The sequence below is a fragment of the Misgurnus anguillicaudatus genome, chromosome 8, assembly GCF_027580225.2.
Source record: "Misgurnus anguillicaudatus chromosome 8, ASM2758022v2, whole genome shotgun sequence".
Lineage (NCBI taxonomy): Eukaryota > Metazoa > Chordata > Actinopteri > Cypriniformes > Cobitidae > Misgurnus > Misgurnus anguillicaudatus.
In genome coordinates, this window is record NC_073344.2 from 23,769,583 (window position 1) to 23,790,605 (window position 21,023).

The 21,023-nt window shown below is 36.1% G+C and overlaps 2 protein-coding genes across 2 annotated transcripts in view; one reads left to right on the forward strand and one right to left on the reverse strand.

Moving 5' to 3' along the window:
• On the forward strand, window positions 1-18,022 carry pkp1b (plakophilin 1b). The gene is made up of 13 exons (XM_055213816.2): window positions 1-474; window positions 2,594-2,691; window positions 3,666-4,096; window positions 6,459-6,600; window positions 6,829-7,033; window positions 7,825-7,984; window positions 8,847-8,964; window positions 11,918-12,094; window positions 12,494-12,664; window positions 14,382-14,538; window positions 14,894-15,089; window positions 15,241-15,325; window positions 17,580-18,022. The coding sequence occupies exons 1-13, from the start codon at window positions 291-293 to the stop codon at window positions 17,652-17,654; spliced, it is 2,199 nt and encodes a 732-aa protein (XP_055069791.2). The 5' UTR covers window positions 1-290; the 3' UTR covers window positions 17,655-18,022.
• The window catches only part of tnnt2b (troponin T type 2b (cardiac)), a 14,690-nt gene continuing 11,352 nt past the window's right edge, over window positions 17,686-21,023 (reverse strand). The window contains exon 10 of the mRNA XM_055213817.2: window positions 17,686-18,332. Within this exon, the coding sequence (XP_055069792.1) occupies window positions 18,293-18,332 (40 nt within the window). The 3' untranslated portion in view covers window positions 17,686-18,292. The remainder of the gene's footprint in view (window positions 18,333-21,023) is intronic.

Here is a 21,023-nt window from a genome sequence, read left to right on the forward strand (position 1 = left end):
TAGACTTTTGTTAAACACGTCTATTATGTTTATTAAACGTGATGACGGGGACATTTGATCGGTCATTAATGTAGTTTAATAAAGCGTAATTGCGCGTTTGTCCAGCAGAAGAGTTTCGTTTGCCTGCTGGGTGTCATATGGGCGTGACTGCGGGCGGGTCCAGGTGTATCCACCTATGAGTCAAACCTTCAATCATACGCGGAGCAACGAGACCGAGCGGATAGTTGGAGCTTTACGCATTGGACCTCACCTGTCCCTGACCGGAGACAAAAGCTCTTTTGTCCGCCAAAATGATGCCAGAACCTTTAAAATCGGCCCTGTCTTTGGGAGATGTGGAAGACACGTCGTTGGCTTTACCCTCGGATCGTGAAATGAGATCTGCGCAACAGCGAGTTTTGGATCAGGTCCACACAGTAAAGAGAACCAAGTCAAAATACGGCAGTAAAAGTTTTTCTGGACTTCCTTCACCCACCAGTGAGTTTATTTACTCATTCAGTTGGGAAACCGGTGTATTAACAAATGTATTACCGTGTTTTTCATATTTTGTCATTTATTGGTAATGCCAAGCTCAAGTTACTAGCTACTTCATAAGGTTTTGTGGTGTCACCATTGGATTTAGATATGGTGGCATTATCATTGGTTTTAGACATTTATCTTAGCAAAATATTAAAATATAATTTTTTTAGATCTGGTTAAAATATTTACATTTACATTAAATGTTTCATTGTAGCAATTTATTGAATATTCTTGTGCTGATTCTGTTTTAATGTTTACACACCAAGGATACAGTATAGAAGTAAACGTGGCCACTGTTTAAATTTGTCTTTTCTAATGTCTCCTAATATTAAAGTTCGAGAACAAAATCACTGTACCAAAGAAATAAAAATGTTTTCTATCTATGTTTCTATATAAACAGTAATATACTTATTTTGACAAGATTATTGAATTTGAGCATTTATGAAGTCTATAACAGATTTATAAACACTTTTACTTGCAAAAGTAAGATTTAGAGGTTTCTTAAAGGGACAGTTCACCCAAAAATGAAAATTCTGTCATAATTTTCTGACTCTCATGTTGTTACAAACTTATATACATTTCTTTATTCTGATGAATTCGTAGATATTTTGAGTAATGTTTGTAACCAAACCAATAATGAGCCCCATTCACTTCCATAGTAGGAAAAGAATACTATGGAGGTGAATGGGGCTCATGAACAGTTTGGATACAATTTTTTTATATCTTCCTTTGTGTTTACTGGAATATTTATACAGGTTTGTAACTAAATGCGAGTGAGTAAATTATGACAGAATTAAAAAAAATTGTGAACTATCCCTTTAAGAAAGATATTTTAATTCATTTTTTATACATGAATGACTTTGTAGCCTTTTGTTGCCTGACAAACATTTTCAAACTTTTCAGACAACAATCACATGATTTTACAGAGTCTACATTTTGGGGTGGTTTCCCGGATAGGGTTTAACTAAAATCCATGTTTGAGGTGGCTCAATTTAAAAACATCTTGCACTGATTTATTTAACATACATCAGTGCCATTCACTGAAAAAAAGGATTCATTGAATTTAATTAATTTTTTTAAGGTAAGTGGTTGCAATCAATTTATTTAAGCTACATTTAAACAAAAGTTTTATATTTTATTTTACTTTACTAATCTTTTTGTTTAAATGTAGCTTAAATAAATTGATTGCAACCACTTACCTTAAAAAATTTATTAAATTCAATGAATCATTTTTTTCAGTGTTGTCTCAAAAAGTTTTTTTTCTAAGGTGTTTGTAAAAACTACGTAAATGTCTTAAAATAACTTAGGCCTAATAATGGATTAATCTAAACCCTGTCATATACATTACAAATGTATGAAATACTACGTAATGAATAATTGATTACGGGCCGTTGAATTATTTGAAAATAATAATGTGGCATGAAGCGAAGCGGGTTTGCATTATTATTTTCAAATAATTCAAAGAAGCAGACTCAATTATTCCTTACGTAGCATTTGTAATGTACAATGGGGCAGGGTTTAGATTAATCCAGGACTAGGCCTTAGTTATTTTAATTTTAGACATTTGACAGGTTGGGTGTGCTTTTATATAGGGCTGTCAAAAGATTAATCGCGATTAATCGTATTCAAAATAAAAGTTTGTGTTTACATAACATATTTGTGGGTGCTGTATAATTATTATTTATATATAAAAATGCTCCCAATCATGTAGATATTTAAGAAAAATTGGTTATATTTATATATAAAATATTTATGTATAATATAAATTATATAAATGTATATACAGTATTTAAATGCAAATATTTCTTAAATATAAACATGAATGTGTGTGTATTTATATATACATAATATTTACACGCAGTACACACACACACATGTTATGTAAACACAAACTTTTATTTTGGATGCGATTAATCGCGATTAATCTTTTGACAGCCTTACTTTTATAACAATCAATTATCAAATTAATCAACACCACTCAACCAATCAGAATAAAGCATTTAACAGGCTCGTGGTATAAACATTTTTAACATGTCCTACACGTGTAAACCTAAAATATTGTCTTTTTTACCTTTAGGCCCTGAAAGTGACAGCGTCTTTCTCGATTTCAAGCTGACGTCGTCTTCATCTCTCAGCGGACCCTCGATAAACAGAGGAAACACTATGACCAATGGGGTAAACATTATCAAATGATTATTAATAAAATGTACGAATTTAAGGGCACATATAAGTCATCATCCTCGTTTCTCACAGCTGGGCGGTTTAAAATGATTTTCATTCTTTATTTCACCTTTCTTCAGCTCTTAATCTCGTCTATGTAGGGAACAATGAAAACCGTGTGAAGTGTCAAATGGTGTGTAGATTTGAAATGCAATTTTAACAAAACCAACAATGGTTAACAACAGAGTAACACACAATTCATTTACGTAGGATGGAAGAAAAGTCCTTGACATTCACCCCAAACTATTTGAAAAGTTTAAGTTTTAAATCTAGTTGTGTCTGTGTTGGTGATACAGAAGAAAGTGAAGTAAAACCACTCCCCTTCTTCACTGTTTATGACTCACGCTAGTGTTGTGTTTCCAAACTGCCTGGCCTTGGGGTATTTTGCCAAACCTTCTTCGTTTTAGGGTGCAGCCGCAAGATCTCAATGTCATTAAATGTTTTGCTTGGTTTTTATAGCGCATGTTATGATGCATTGCATTTTGCTTTAGCGTCTTATAAATGTTTGAACTGACATTTGTAAGTAAATTATGCACAGACACACACATGCACAATCAGTCTAGTAGTTTCTTGGAAATGTTGCCAACTGCAAATTCTTGTTGGGACAAAAAGTTGCCACATAATGATTTCAAATGTCAGGTTTATAATTAAAATGTTTTCAATACCATTGTGTATAGTTACTGTGTAAGAGTACGTAAGTGTACTCCCTTTTAGTATATACATACTGTACTGCCCATATGTCTAAAACTATTTTATTTTTCTATATTATAGAGCATTTGCTTCAACAAATATAGTAATTGATTTGGAGAATCTCAAATATTTCTTTAAATAAAGAAAATGAAGCATTTCTAGCTTCAAATGTACCTATATATATACAAATTAGTACTAAGCACCTGTAAATCTGACACCATCATGTTTTATATTTGCAGACCAAGCAAAGGCAAAACTATATGCGCAAATCCATGAACTCCCGGCACTCCAGCGCCGCCTCCAGGAAAGATCAAACTCAAACCATATATGTATCTACAGGCCCCGTCCCTACCCAACCCCGGCCTAACAGCCTCTACAGCCCCAAAGTCACCCGCAGCGCTCCAGACCTGGGCCTGCACACCGTGGCAAATGGGGGGACTGCCCACCGAAACCAAAGCGTCAGACAATCTTTGGAACGGGTGGAGACGCATTATTATCCATTATATAACGGCAATAGCCAGTCTCATGCTAATGGCACTTATAAAAAAGGTGTTAACCGGGTCACCAGTAATCCGTCTGTCAGGATGCCACCAGTATCCCTCAACTCCAATGGAGAATCCAAAGTTTCACAAGTGTCACAATACAAGAGCGGAGGAGCTGGTTACTCTGTGTGAGTTGAACCAAATTCATTCAAACCTTTGGACGCACAATGAACTATCAATTTGATATTAACAAAGATTATTACATCTATATTGCTTATTGTTAGTTCATGATAGGTAAGGCATTTACTAACGTTAAAGGAGTAGTCCACTTAAAAGATGGGGCCCATTGACTTACCATGGTATTTTTTTCCTTTTTCCTACTATGAAAAGTCAATGGACCCCATCTTTAAAGTGGACTATTTTTACTTTATTTTTGTAACACTTTGCAATAAGGTTGTACTTGCTCACATTAGTAGTAATTGCATTAGCTAAAGTGAACTAACAATGTGTAATCTTTTTGTTTGCATTTATTTATCTTTCTTAATGTTCGTTAATGCCAGTGTAACTGTTCATTGTTTGTTCAAAATATTTTTTTTGATTTCAAAAATGTATTAGTAAATACTGACATTAAAATGAACCAAGATTAAAGTTGCTAGTTCACATTAACGTAGTTAACTCCAGTTATTGTGGTTTTACCATTCATGTTAGCAAGCATTAGTATTAAACTTTATTGATTAGCATTAGTATTATTTAATCACTCTCTCACTCTTTCACTCACTCACTCACTCACTCACTCACTCACTCACTCACTCACTCACTCACCCTTTACTCACTCTTTTACTTAATCTTTCACTCACTCACTCACTCACTCACTCACTCACTCACTCACTCACTTACTCACTCACTCACTCACTAGCACACTCTTTTACTTACTTACTTACTCACTTACTTACTTACTTTCACTCACTCTTTCACTGACTCTTTCTCCCTTTCTCCCTCCCTCACTCACTCACCACTCTTTTACTCACTCACTCTTTCACACTCTGTTTTACTCACTCACTCAATGACCCACTCACTCTTTTTACCGACTCACTCTCTCTCTCTCTCTCTCTCTCTCTCTCTCTCTCTCTCTCTCTCTCTCACTTACTCATCCACTCTTTCACTCACTCACTCACTTACTCACTCACTGACTCACTCACTCGGCCACTCACTCTTTTACTGACTCTTTCTCCCTCCCTCCCTCCCTCCCTCCCTCCCTCACTTAACCTACCCACTCTTTATCTCACTCTTTCACTCACTTACTCACTCTTCACTTCCTCTGTCTCGCTCACTTACTCACTCAATCAATCACCCCCTTTTTCACTCACTCATACTTATTCACTCTTTCCTTCCTCACTCACTCACTCACTCACTCCCCTACTCTCTCTTCACTGACATTCTTTCTCACTCTCTCACTCACTCACTCACTCACTTCAACTCACTCACTCACTCACTCACTCACTTTTTCAATCACTCTTTCACTCACTCACTCACTCACTCTTTCACTCTCTTTCACTCACTCACACTCGCTCACTCACTCTTTCACTCTCTTTCACTCACTCACACTCACAACCACTCACTCTCACTCACTCTTTCACTCACTCACTCACTCACTCACTCACTCACTCACTCACTCACTCACTCACTCACTCACACTCTCTCTTTCTCTCTTAGTCACTCACTCTCTCACTCACTCACACTCTCTCTTTCTCTCTTAGTCACTCACTTTTTCACTCACTCTTTCACTCACTCATACTCACTCACTCTTTCACTCATACTCACTCACTCACTCACTCACACTCACTTACTCTTTCACTCTCTTTCACTCACTCTTTTACTGACTCTTTCACTCACTCACTCACACTCACTCACTCACTCACTCACTCACACTCTCTCTTTCTCTGTTAGTCACTCACTCTCTCACTCACTCTTCACTTCCTCTGTCTCGCTCACTTACTCACTCAATCACCCCCTTTTTCACTCACTCATACTTATTCACTCTTTCACTCATACTCACTCACTCACTCCCTCACTCTCTCTTTCACTGACATTCTTTCTCACTCTCTCACTCACTTTTTCACTCACTCACTCACTCACTCACTCACTCACTCACTCTTTCACTCTCTTCAACTCACTCACTCTTTCGCTCACTCACTTTTTCACTCACTCTTTCACTCTCTTTCACTCACTCACACTCGCTCACTCACTCTTTCACTCTCTTTCACTCACTCACACTCACAACCACTCACTCTCACTCACTCTTTCACTCACTCACTCACTCACTCACTCACTCACTCACTCTTTCACTCTCTTCAACTCACTCACTCTTTCGCTCACTCACTTTTTCACTCACTCTTTCACTCACTCTCACTCATTCTTTCACTCACTCACTCACTCTTTCACTCTCTTTCACTCTTTCACTCACTCACTCACTCACTCACTCTCTTACTCACTCACATTCTCTCTTTCTTTCTTAGTCACTCACTCTCTCACTCATTAATTTGTCGGCAGTATAAACACAGAGCGACTGATCTCTGATATGACAATGGCGGAGGCGATTGAGCTTCTCAGAAGTCCAGATGAGAATCGTCAGCTGTGTGGAGCTGCCTACATCCAACACAGCACCTTCACAGATGAAAAAGCCAAGCAAGAGGTGAGGATTACTGTCATTACTAATACTAACATAGTACCAAGGTACTGCCGCAACATAGGTGTTACTGGACCACACCCCTTGTTTTTTATTGTCAGCAACCTTAAGAATCCAAATTGACTTGCTGACACTTTCTGAGCAGAGCCGGTGAAGGCGAGAAATATTCACCTGAACCTCATCACTTAATAAAATCACCTGTTTGACTATCCAAACCTCTGTCCCACATGACAGGTGCTGACCCTGAAGGGAATTTCTCCTCTGCTAAAACTGTTAAACAGCCCAAGCCCTCAGATCCAGGAGACTGTGGCCGCTGCGCTGCGTAACGCTGTGTTCAAAAACCAACAAAACAAAGATCAAGTGCAAGTCAACGGAGGAATCACGCAGGTAGTGCAGCTGCTCGGAGAAACCAGCGATGAAACGCAGAAACATCTGACAGGTAAGCAATATTCTCAGTTACACACATCTACTGATCAGAGATGATATGTTATCAGTGGATATAAACCATTATAAAGCACTTTTAAAGAGTAGTGCCAAGTGAACAAATACCATAAGAAGTTTTATATATTTATATTGAGAGGTGCGGTGAAAAAATCACAACATTCTGCTCCCAATGCACCCAAGATGAAGTCCTACAATAAAACAATGTGCACAGTAATGCTATCAATGGGCGTCAGTGTTTAAAGGTTAACTTACTCTTAAACATTGAAGAGAAGAAAGCAAACAATCTGGTGTTCTCTGCAATGAACAGTTTAAGGAACAAGGGACCCAAAACTTATTTGGAAAGAGCCTAAAATAAAATCAACACTGCCAAGTGCCAAATGTGAGTAAAAATTGGCACTGGCGTGTAAGAAATGGTGTTGGCTGGTGAAATCTAGGCGCAGCGCTCACGGGTGTTGTCGACTTTATGCAGCGCTGCACAGACCAGTCTGTGATTATGACAATTCATGTGTACGGAGAACGGTGTACAAATCGCTCTCTTGTAAAATCTCTCATTAAAATATTTAAATATATATTTATGTCTGGCCATTGGCAGGTGTGATAAAAGTTACAGGTGTGTGAATGTCATTGCATTATAAAACCAAATATCAGAGTCCAAATATCAGCTTTTAAATTGCATTTAGCATAAAATGTTTTTTAATCAGATATGAATGTAATGAAGTGATCATCTTTGTTTGGGTGGAGACCTTTGGTGGATGATTTAATGTTGTGATCTCTTCGTATGGACAGGTCTCTTGTGGAACCTCTCATCAGCAGATAATCTCAAACCTGAACTTCTCAAAACCGCTCTGCCGGCCCTCACCGAAAAAATCATTGAACCTTTCGCATCCAACACAGGCAGCACAATAGTCTCTCCAGATGTCTTCTACAATGCCACGGCATGCCTACGGTATGAGCTGACTTAAAAACTGCAAAAAATGATTTTCAAGAAAAAATGTTCTTAGTATGTTTTCAGTAAAATTATCTAAAAATTCTTAAAGTAAGATGCTTTTTCTCGATGAGCAAAACGACCCAAGCAAGTCTAGTTTTTAGACCAAAAATATCAAATTTTAGTGATTTTGTGCATAAAACAAGCAAAAAATGGAGCAATGGGGGCAATGAATTTTTCTAGCATTTAGTGATTAAGAAAAATGTTTACAATTTTTTGCTTACCACATTGGCAGATTTTTTTTGCTTGTTTTAGGCACAAAATCACTTAAATTATTGACCCAAGTTATATTCTTGGGTCGTTTTGCTCATCAAGAAAAAGCATCTTAATTTAAGATTTTTTTGATATTTTTACTGAAAAAAGACAAAAATACTAAGAATTTTTTTGCTTGAAAAAATTTTTTTGCAGTGCATGTGTTGATTGAAAACGTAACATTGTAAAACATCAATATTATTATAGTAGAGTATTATTTTGGTTGGAGACCTGTCCTCTATTTTTGCGATATTTGTGCACCAGGAAATGAAAGCAGATCAAATATTTTATCTGTATTTATATTGATCTAGTGTGTATTTGCATGAACAAGGCCATGTTTAAAAAATGATTAACTTGAGAAACAAAATCGTGTCTTGTTTTCACAGATTTATGCTAGTAAGTTTCCTTCTTGATTGATTTTGTGCTGGAAAACAAGTTTAAAAATCAAGATTAAGTTTAAGGTCTTCCATTTGACCCTACGTACAATTGCACATAAACATTTGTATTCATTTGGTCTTATCAATTCTGGGATGTAACTCTTGTCACCATTTTTCTCTTTGTTTGTCGACAGAAACATGAGTTCTCCCAAACTGGCGAACCGTCAGGCCATGCGCAGCTGTAAAGGACTCATCGACTCTCTCATGCGCTACATGGAGAACTGTATTAATGATGAAACACCAGATAACCCGGTGAGCGTGTTTTCTTTAACCTCTGTTTGGGTGGAGACCTTTGGTGGACGAATGATTTAATGTTGTTATTATTTCATTATCCGCAAATGTGATACGCCCTCGATGACTGTAAGATATCTGGGCGTTTCCCACACCGAAAACTTTGACAGTAAAACTATTGTTGTAATTAAAGAAAGGGTACATTACTCATTGACAGCAAGAGCCGGTTTAAAGTTTTTATAGTATTTAAAAATTCTTTGCAAAAGATGACTTTATTTTTTAATATTTATGGCCTGTCAGGTTTTGAAACAGTTGTACCAAACGTTTGGAATAAAAATGTGTACTTTTGTGCCAAAAGTCTGAGAGGAGATAAAAGTTGGCCAGCTGAGGCATAAAGTTTGTGTGTTTATCGTAAAGTAGTGTCTATTTGCAAATAGTGTTTCTTGTTGGCAAACATCCAACACAAATGTCTGCTTGTAGTACTAAGGTTTAAGGAGCACCTATTGTCCGATTCACGATTTTACATTTCCTTTGTTGTGCAAGTGTGTATTAGTTCATGTTAACGATATGCAAAAGGTACAAACCCCAAAGTAAACGATGACGCAAGTTTCCTTCCGCTTCAACCTGTAAGTTAAGTCCTGTTAGCAACCTTTCAAACACGGTAAGGAGCGTCACATTTCCTGCTGACGTCAGAGGTATTCAGGCCAATCACAATGTACAGATTAGCTGGCCAATCAGAGACACGGAGCTTTTCAAATCCGTGCGTTTCAGGAAGAGAGTGAAATCTGGAGCTACAAAAATATACGGCGTGTGGGAAATAATGGTTTTAACCATAAACCATGTAAACACATTGTATTATACCAAATACACAAAATATGTTGTTTTTAGCAATGAAATAGGTGCTCTTTAAAAAAGATGCACTGAAATCAACGGCTTCAGTAGTGTTTGTGGGTAGTTTGTGGGACTTTGTGGTATGTCGCTGGTTCCATTTCGCCTTTTGCCATCCTTTGAAAATGGTCCTAATACATATTACATCGAAAAGGGATTTATTTTCAATTAAAAGAAAGACAATGTTCAAAAAGTGGAAATGAATGTTTATTAAGAAATAAAAGTATTTATTGTGTAAGGTTATGGGTCAGGAGGGCTTTTTATTTTCCCAATAATGCATCCATTTAATAATTTAATAAATATAATTATTTACACTATGCTATTATTGCATCCTGTTATCTACAAAAATGTAATCATTTTATTTATTAAATAAAACTTATTTTCACCTATTGTAAATAGCATAATAGCAAAATGTTGATATTGTCACGTATTGTAAATAGAAAATAGGTCTCCTTCACTAAGCATGTGTACGCACAAATTTGTTTGTAAAATGTGCGTACGGACGTTTTAACTTACAAATCATGATTTAACCCTAAACTTTCATACTAAAATTTCTTCTAGATGTTTGCAAAAACGTAAGAACAACTTATACCACACATGCGCAATAATCATAAACAAGGATAAAGAACCCTATAATATATATCTGTGTCATAAATTTTATATATGTTTTTTCTTGTTCATGATTATTGCGTAGGTGTGGTCTTACGTTAGTTGTTCTTACGTTTTTATATACATTTAAAATAATTTTAGTATGACAGTTTTTGTTGAATCATGATTTGTAAGTTAAAACGTCCGTACGCACATTTTACGAAAAATTTTGTGCATACGCATGCTTGAATGAGACCCATTATCTCTATATTTTTACTTGGTGTAAATAACATCTATTGTTAAGAAAATATGCAGTTTACACTGAATGCAATTAGCTTCCCTTAAAAATCTACGACTTCAGTGGTGTAGGTGATAGAGCTTATGGTTCGTGGGACTTGCTTTACATGTGATGTCGCTGGTTCGAATCCGCCTTTTGCCGATCTCGCTCCCTTTTTCTACAGTATTATGAATAATATCGAAAACTAATTGATTTTCAACAAAAATAAAGAAAATGTTCGAAATGTGGAAATAAAGTGCCTAACGATTGTTTATTAAGAATTAAAGTATTTAATTGGTAAGGTTAGGGGTCGGTGTAGGTTATTCTCCCAATAATGCAGTATCCAATTTTAATATATATAATCGTTTATACACACATGTTATTATTGCATCCTGTTAATCTACAAAAATACTAAGATGCAAATACCATCTGCTATATAGATAGCATCTAATTACTGTTTAAATTTGCAATTTAAACTTATTTCCACGTACTTTAAATACCATATTGTTAAGAAAATGCTGATATTGTCACTTAGTGTAAATAGTATATCTTTATTTGTACTTTGCGTAAATAGCCGCAGCCTTATTGTAAATAACAGCATAATAATTTGAGAAAAACATTTAGTTGAACTTTTAACAACATTTTAAAATCTTTATGTTTGGGTTTAATGGTCCCATTTGCTTCACTTATTTTGTGCAAAACTTTTTTTTTTGTTCCAATGTTTTCATCTTTAATGCTGTCGATGTTAGAAATTTGTTTAGCCTTCTTTGTATTTATGTGTTGAAATTAAATTTCAAGCTAAAGTACTTAATGTGGTCTCACGTTTTTGGATCTAACTTATTGAATGAGTGAAAGACTAGTCACAACACAATTTTAACCCTTTTACATTTTTTGTTTATTTAAATAGTCATACAGAACGATAAACTCGAAAAAAGTTATTTTCAACCCAGCATTGGGTCTAAAAGGGACAAACCCAGCTGCTGGGTTAACTTAACCCTTATATTTGACAACCCAGCATAGGATAAATTACAACCCAATAGGTTGGGTTTATCACTTTTTGACCCATCGCTGGGTTAAAAATATCCCAGCATTTTTTGTGTGTAGATGAGTTACATGTAAACTATTATTACGGTTTTAAAATGTACAATCATTAGAAAGATGTTTTCTAATTTGAATGTCTGTTAAAGTAAATTTTTCATCCTGTTGATCTTTGTCTTTCAGTCTTTAGAGAACTGTGTTTGCATTCTTCACAACCTCACCTATCAGCTGGAATCTGAGATGTCTTCAGTCTTTTTAAAAATCAACTCTCTGGCGAATCAGGACCGTTCGCGCAGCAGCTCAATAGACGCCAGTGCCATCGGCTGCTTCAGTTCACAGAGCCAAAAACTGCAGCAGGAGGTTTGTTGACATGAACATCTCAGTCTTTTATTATTTTATTAATACTTATTTAGCATTTTATTAAAATGCTGCTGCTGTTTGATCGGCCTGGCACTCAAATGTTATCTTGAGGACCACCCAATTAAAAATACAAGATGCCAAAGAAGAACCAGTTTTGTCTGAATGGTTTCTAAAGAAACCATCTACTGAACCTTTCGGTTTCACAAAAGTTTTTTTTTTTTTTTAAGATAAAAAGAAAAACTGTGCATGGGAAAACCAAAAATGGTTCTTCTATGACATCACTGTGAGGAACCTGATAGATCCAACTATGATATATACTTATAACTATAATATTAAGCTGTTACATAGGTGTATAACCAAAATGTGTGATATTTACTGAGGTATTTGGTTTGTTTTTAGAGCTACTTTGACTATCCAGTGATGGAGGAACGTAATCCTAAAGGAGTAAACTGGCTCTTCCACTCGAAAGCCCTGCAGATGTATCTGAAACTGTTGAGCACCAGTGAGAAAGACGCCACACTTGAGGCCTGCTGTGGAGTCCTGCAAAACCTCACAGCCAAAGACGGCATTGTAAGATTTACAATACATCAGTTTTATTCAGCAGCATTAAACATATCATGCATTAACCTGTTGAACCATCATTATATAGCCTACATATATTATATGTTAATTTTATTTGATTATTGTTGTTATTTTTTATAAAGTTAGTATCCCCCTATAATACTATATAATACTTGGATGCAAATCCATCTAAGTGTGTCTGGCTCTTATGTTTAGGTTTAGTAATTTCACTTTAGTGTCAATGTAAAGGTTATTAGTCAGTCATTGAAATTCCTTTCACAAATGTCATTTTAGTCACTTTTATTGGTATTTTATTGGTCTTTCGCTACAAAACCATCTAAGTACAGGCAAAAAGTCACTCCCGTCACTCTTCACTGATCTTTCGGAATAAATGTAAAAGGTTAAAAAAATATCCTAATTTAATCAGTAAACCTCTTTTAACTTTTTTCCCCGTCAACATTAAAAAAAAAACTTGCCAGCCAGCGCCAGGATTTTTTATGATTTAAAAAAAAAATTTAATGCCTTCCAGAGAATGTTCTTTTTTAAATATATAAACATACAATATATCAGATGAAAGTGCAGGCCTTCCTCTTTTAAGAAAATGTAAAGTCTTCATTTGTTCTTTTTTTATCACCTCTCAAATATAGGTAGGCTTCTTAAAAAAATCCCAATTTTGAGCAAAAAGCTGAGATAATTGCATTTTTGTAAAGGACTTTTGTTTACTTTACTTTACTTTATTTTATTGTCCACGTAGTGGAAATTTGTCTCTGGCCTCACATGCATCAATACAACAACACATAACATAACAAAATACAATAAAAAAAAAAATAGAAAAAACAAACACACATCAATTGTTTGACATCAAATTCAGAAAATGATCAAAGCATACAGTACATAGAGTTTTTACTGTTTTTTGATCAGTGGATGGTTTAGTGTTTTATAAGTTGGGTAGGAGTGCCACCTAGTGGATAATAGTGAAAATATGGATTGCCGCAAAAACTCATAATTGGCAGGAAAGCGTTTCTCTTAATTGACGAGATAACTCATCGATGACATGGGGAAAGAGTTAACTGGGAAAAAAACTTTTGCACCTTGACATGTACCATTTATCCAATTCTTCTTTTGTGCACTTTGAGGATTTTGCTGAAAAACAGTGGAAAATGGATTGCCGTAAAAACTCGTCATTGGCAGGAAAACGTTTTGTCTTTATTGACGAGATAACTTGTCAATGGTGGGGAAAGAGTTAAATGGGGAAAAAAACTCTTGCACCGTGACATGCACCGTTTATCCAATTCGTCTTCTGTGCACTTTGAGGATTTTGCTGAAAAATCAAAGTGGTGTTTAACAGATACCTAGTGGATAACAGTGGAAATATGGATTGCCGTAAAACCTTGTCATTGGCAGGAAAACGTTTTCTCTTAATTGACGAGATAACTCTTCAATGGTGGGGAAGAAGTTAACTGGGGAATAAACTCTTGCATCTTGACATACACGCGACGTTGTTCATCCAATTCTTCTTCTGTGCACTTTGAGGATTTTGCTGAAGCCAAACTGAGCAAAACGTTTTGATGAACGTATAATACATGTCGAGAGCTTTCGGTCAATATCGTTATCCCATTTTTGACGTCTTTTGCATCTGATATATAATGTGACTTTTTTCTTTATTTTCTGTTAATTGTCATGAAGTTTAGTCCTGAATCTGTGTGTGCCATATCTTTCTTTAAAGGTATCGGATGTGTTAAGTCATACAATTGTACATAAGCTGGACGGTATGAAAAGCATCATTCCATTATTGCAGTCGTCCAATCCTGCTCTACAGGACAGCGCCATCGCTCTGTTTGGGAATCTCTCCAAATCTTCCCGTACAGCAAACAAAAGCATGGGTAAGCCGCAGATCATGACGTCACATCCATTATCGAAGTTATATCACATTGTTTTTACTCAAGTCCGAGTCGAGACCAGAGATCGAGTGTTTATCTGGACTTGGAATCAACACTTAATCTCTGGTCTCTACTTGGACTCAACTACAACACTTTACTGTAAACATACATACGAGTATCATCAAATAAAATGTGCTGTTATTTGATAATTCTGCAGTATATTAGTGTGCATGTATGTATTGATGTTGAATGATGATAACAAAAACACCACATAGACATATAAACAAAAATCAAAACTTGATTTTCACCACACGGGTACTTTAAAGGTTAATGGTGTAAAAAATCTTTCTTCTTTAAGCCCAACAAAGTCTACCCCAGCTGGTCAGATGTCTGAATTCAGACCTCACAAAAGATGATTCATCACCCAACTTCGACAAGACAACGGCGACAGCCCTTTACAGCGCACACACCCTGTTTAAGGCTGATCCTGAGATGGGCAAAAATTTTGTAAACAATAGTTTGATTACCAGTCTCAGACAAATGAGTCTCAGCATGTAAGTGATACTTTCTGCTTGTGTAAGAAGAATATTTCATTGCGTGAAACAAGATTGTTTTATACAGTGACTGCTGCATTTGGAGAATTAATGCACACGTTATAAGCGTACTATACACTTTCTTATTTATTCCTCATTGTTTAAACATCAGGAATCTGCCAAAGTCCAGCACCGCAGCGGGAGTCCTCCTGCACAGCCTGTGGTCAGATAAAAACACACAGAGTCTCCTGAAAAAGGTACGACTGGGATTACAACCAAAAGTTTTTGATACTGAAAGTGTTGTTATCGAAAATTAGGTTTTACGAAACAAATCCTCTCTGGATGATTTTTCTAGCACAATAACTATTTTTTTAAATTGTGTTTTTGTAAAGATAGACTGAGAGAAAAACATTCAGTTGAACATTTTACATCATTTAAAAATCTCTAAGTTTGTGTTTTTTGGTCCCATTTGCTTCACTGGTTTTGTGAAGAAAAAAAACCACCTTTTTTGTTCCAATGTTTTCATTTTTAATGAACTTTTTTGATGTTATATTGTTGACTCTTAAGATAAGCAGATGGTTTAGGAAAGTTTTGCAGCAACTTTTTAAAATATTTTCTTTTATTTATACTTTCATGCCGACCCCCTGAGGTGACATTGGAGTAAAAGAAAATCTAGAGTTTAGTTTCATGTGCTCACGTAAAACTTTCATGTGCAGAAATTTCTTTTAAGTTTAGTTTTGCGAGCGCACTGGAAACTATCGCGCGCACATGACACTATCGCATGCGCACCTGAAACTACCGCGTGTGCACGTGAAAGGGAACATGCGAAAGTTTCACGTGAGCATGCGATAGTTTCACGAAACTAAACTCGATAGTTTCACGAAACTAAACTCGATAGTTTCACGAAACTAAACTCGATAGTTTCACGAAACTAAACTCGATAGTTTCACGTGCGCACACAAAAGTTTCACGAAACTAAACTCGATAGTTTCACGTGCGCACGCGATAGTTTCACGAAACTAAACTCGATAGTTTCACGAAACTAAACTCGATAGTTTCACGAAACTAAACTCGATAGTTTCACGAAACTAAACTCGATAGTTTCACGAAACTAAACTCGATAGTTTCACGTGCGCACACAAAAGTTTCACAAAACTAAACTCGATAGTTTCATGTGCGCACGCAATAGTCTCACAAAACTAAACTCGATAGTTTCACGTGCGCACGCAAAACTAAACGTTATTTAATGTTTGCTCCATGTCCCCTTAGGGGCTTCGTACTTTCATCCTAAATTCCAGAAAACGGAATGTCTGAACTTTCTTAAAACAAGTTTATCGTGTTTTGCATAATCAATTATATCGTTGAGGTTTATTTTTTCAAACCCTATTGGCAAATATTTCTCTGTTTAACTGCAACATAAAAAACACACTAAATTTTGTTAGATTTATGCTTATTAAAAAATAGAAACAGTTAATATCTTGACAAAATATTCCTAGAATCTTGCTTCACAAATAAAATTATTTTGTTTTTAAGGTTGTTTAGACAAAATGCTGATAAAAAAATATAATTTATTCTGTTTGAACCACCAAAATTATACCATACCTGGTTATCCAAACCCCCCCCCCCAAAAAATAACAAAAGGTTTTGCAATGTAAAATGTAATGCAATGTAAAATGCATCCAAGACGATAAGTTGTGATTTTAAAAGTACTTTGAGTAAGAAAATGGAGTAATCCTTTAATGCACATTAATACTATCGGCATCGGCAAATATCAGTCTGAACTATCAGTAATTGGTGGAAAAATTTCATATCGGTGCATCTCTAGTTTAAACCTTTCATTTTAAAAATTGGTAAAACAGCAATAGAGAAATAAATAACAATGTTTGCATCCAAAACAGAAGTGACAGTCTGGTTTAGTAAACTACCATAAGCATGAATGAAATAAACGTAAATGTGTGAGGTCATGGAATAAGAGGTTTCTGTACGACATTCCTGGGATCGACAGTCTCTCTCTCTCTCTCTCTCTCTCTCTCTCTCTCTCTCTCTCTCTCTCTCTCTCTCTCTCCCGCTCGCTCACTCGCTCGCTCTGTGTGTCTGGGAGGTGAGGATTAGATTTGGGTGTAACTCAGACGGCGTTGTGTGAGAATGCTTACAGTTGAAATCCAGCCACACCTCATTGCACCACATTCTGCAGACGCAGCAGAGAAAGAGGAGGGAGGTTTGGGTGTGTGTGTCCAGATGACCCGCGTGAAGAATCTAACCTCACTGGTTATGAAACCATCATGTTGAGATAATGTTACAACTATAGCATACATTAAAACACACAAATATAATTCTCCAAAACCTTCATTTTTTTGGGTACTGTATTGAAAGATTATGGTAAAAGCATGGCACTTTTAGTACGTTTTCATGTTATGATGTTGTACTTTCTCCTTATTTGTGCAGAGAGAACCACAGGCTAATCTTATACATAAGTAATAACACTTCACTGAATTGTTTGTGTTTTTACAGCAAGGGATGGATAAGAAGCTTTTTGTAAATGATGTGACATCAGCAGCTATCAAAACTCTTCAGGTCATTGACTGACCGGCATGAACCAATGCAGAGGATGAAATGGTTAAACTTTAATTGCATTTTTATTCTGGTTAAGTATTTCAGAAAAATGGTAAGAATGACATGCTTTATTTCTTTTGGGGAGGTAGTAACAATAACAATAAGTAACAATGCATGAAATGCAATGACAAAAACATGATATTTTTTTATTTCATGTTACAATAAAGAGTAAAATTGTATTCAGTAAAAGCATTTTTATATGTCAATGTAACTCTTTGCAACTGTTTCGAAATGTAAAAGTATTTTTATGCGTCTTGAGTGTTACAGACTGTATCGCATCGTGTTTGTGCATGTTTAAATAAAATATATAGATATAAACACTTATGAGTGTTTAACACCTGGATGGCTCATATAGATCTCATGTTCTCATATTTACCTGCAGTATATTAAATATGGGCATACATTTGTCAGCTTTCAATAACTTCAGCAAAGTTTAATAAAGTTTTTAACAGCAGTAGTTCTGTGTCACCCCATTAATGCAGTGCTGATTTAATTATCATTTCTACAACTATTGCATTATTTATGCAAGAAGAAAGACAAACTATAATCTTAAAGCATAAATCTCAGTGGTCTTTGATCTCACACGGGTGGAGATTGCTGATGAAGCGGCTTTATTTTCTCAGTCCTCTTTTACTTCTCGAGCCTTTGGTACTAAGAAACAAAAAACAAACAAATATAAAGTTAGTATCGTACGTTGGCTATATTTCTTTCAAACCCAGATTTTATACCAACAGAATCTATATTTACTCTAGCTATTACTAGTTATTTGGTTTTCAGGAATAAAGGCAGCTCACACAACCTATCCGTGCTTGTGTCTGCCTAATGATAAGATGAATGATAAAAATGCCATACAGAGTTCAGATACGTGTCCTTTCCCAGAAATAACAACACATGTGATCATTTTCTCTTAGCATATAAAAGTCCAACACAATCTTATGGCCATTCGTTCATATTTTACTAGGTGGCTAATTTATATTAATTTGTACTACAAAATGCGTGCGTTTTTAGGATTTGCTTTCGCCTCTGTGACGTTAGGTTTAGAGGTGGGGTTTCATTATTGTTTGTTTTTCAATAATCATATATTTTTGTACAATTCACTTTGTATGAATTTATATGCATTAGCCAACTCGTAAAATACGTACGAATTCCGGTGAGATCAGGTTGAAAAGTTATACGTTTATGCATTGTCAAAAAAAATAAATAGTACAAAGCTGTACCTTTACTGTCAGTGGGGTGGTACCCCCAAAGGTTTCTTTTTGTAGCTTCATGGGTATACAAAACATTGAAGTGTTTGACCTTTTTGGGCACAATATTATACACTAAGGACCTATTGTGTACTAGTTAAATGTTAGGGTATACAAAACATTTAATTGCACCTTTAAAGGTACAAAATAGGACCTCAAGGTATAGTAATGTACCCCAAAGGTACAACATTTTGGGCTTCTTGGTTTCACAAAATGCTCTTTGTGATGGAAAAACGTTCAATCAACACAAACTCAACACACCTGAGAAAACAATAGGTGGGATACGTAGGATAAATGGTCCAACAACACTGTCAAATTCAAAATAGGAGATGCAAAAAAGATGCAATTCTCCACACTATCACTCAGGCTCATACATACTTTCATCTAGGGTTGCATAATTCTGGGAATTTTGGAAACTTTACATGGAAATTACACCGGAATATATGACAATTGTGGCACACGGTTGTGGGCCAAGGAAGCTAATACAGCTTTGTATGCTATACAGTTTGTATAAATTACCCAAAATTTCCAAATAATTTCCTTTAATTCCAACTTGGAAAATTTCCAAAATTCCCGAGCTTTGCAACCCTACTTTCAACCAATAAATGGACCAATCACATACTCTTACATTATAAAATGCAAGGACTCAAATATACAATAAGACAGCCATTTCTCAATGTCAAGGAAGGATCCTCGAAAGCCAGAATTTCGAGGATGCTATGTCATCGACGTCCGTTGAAAGACGGTTCCAATGTCGAGGATCCTCGGAATTTCAGCCAAGGACCTTCCTTTGAGTCCTTCGTTTGAGAAATATCCCATATACAGGAAAGGATGCAAATGTGTATCCTTCACGCTCTTTGCGTGCTGAAATCACCCACAATCCTATGCGCGCATCGCCGAAAGCACACCTTTCATTGACGCAATGACGTGCACTTGCTAGCCTGTTCCATTTACGTGTTTTCTGAATGCTTAGGAGACTAGCCTCTGAAGGAAGTGACTTGTAAGGACTAGTCCTGCCAAGGAAGTATCCTTGACATTGAGAAACGGCCAGTGTTTCCCAATCCTAAATTTCCCAATTTAACTCATCAGCTTGTTAGGGAGACATGTTTACCATTTTGGAAGGAGGCTGATAAGTTGAATCAGGTGTTTTAAATAAGGAGACATCTAAAACTTTCTGGGATGGGGGGCCTCGAGGAACAGGATTGGGAAGCACTGCAATAAGAGACACTTTACAACATTATACATTAAAGGGGACATTTCACAAGACTTTTTTAAGACGTCAAATCAATTTTTGGTGTCCCCAGAGTACATATGTGAAGCTCTAGCACTAAATACCAAATAGCTAATGTATTATAGCATGTCAAAATTGCCACTTTGTAGGTGTGACCAAAAATGTGCCGTTTTTGGGTGTGTCCTTTTAAATACAAATGAGCTGATCTCTGCACTAAATGGCAGTGCTGTGATTTGCAAATCACAAGGGGAGACAAATGTCAATGAGCTTTTTTTACATGCTTGCAAAGAATGGTGTACCAGAACTAAGTTACTGGGTTGATCTTTTACACATTTTCTAGGTTGATAGAAGCACTGGGGACCCAATTATAGCACTTAAACATGAAAAAGTGAGAATTTCATGAAATGTTTCCTTTAAATTAGAGGTTAACGTTTGTGAACAAACTTTGATGTTGGCTTGACAAAGGCCCCGGCTAAAAGTGCACATGCATCTACCAGACCGTAATCTGACTCATTGTTGCTCTCTCTCTCTCATCAGACCTGGCAAAGTCTGTGGGAGTTTTGACAGTTTGATCGTCCATTTTACGAATTCCGTAAGTTCGATGGTTTGCCAATAATAATACTCCATAGGCCGCTTGCCAGTATGAATCATATAATTATACAATTTACAATAGTAGGATAAACACATTGTTTCATGGGCATTCCCTTCACCATAGTATCTCTGTAAGGCGATTTGGGGCAGCATTTGCACCCCTGGGGTACAAATTACACCTCATTTCGAGCCTTCCAACCTCTTCAAATATGGTAACCCACATGTTTCTATGAAATCCTCAGACCCAGCCGTGGAAATTTGGACCGTTTAATCGTC

Bases quoted from the DNA above. Each gene is read 5' to 3' on its own strand.
- pkp1b (XM_055213816.2), top strand. From the start codon at position 291: ATGATGCCAGAACCTTTAAAATCGGCCCTGTCTTTGGGAGATGTGGAA. The intron at 6,601-6,828 runs GTGAGGATTACT...CCCACATGACAG, and splicing joins ATGAAAAAGCCAAGCAAGAG to GTGCTGACCCTGAAGGGAAT. The intron at 15,090-15,240 runs GTAAGTGATACT...TTTAAACATCAG, and splicing joins AGACAAATGAGTCTCAGCAT to GAATCTGCCAAAGTCCAGCA.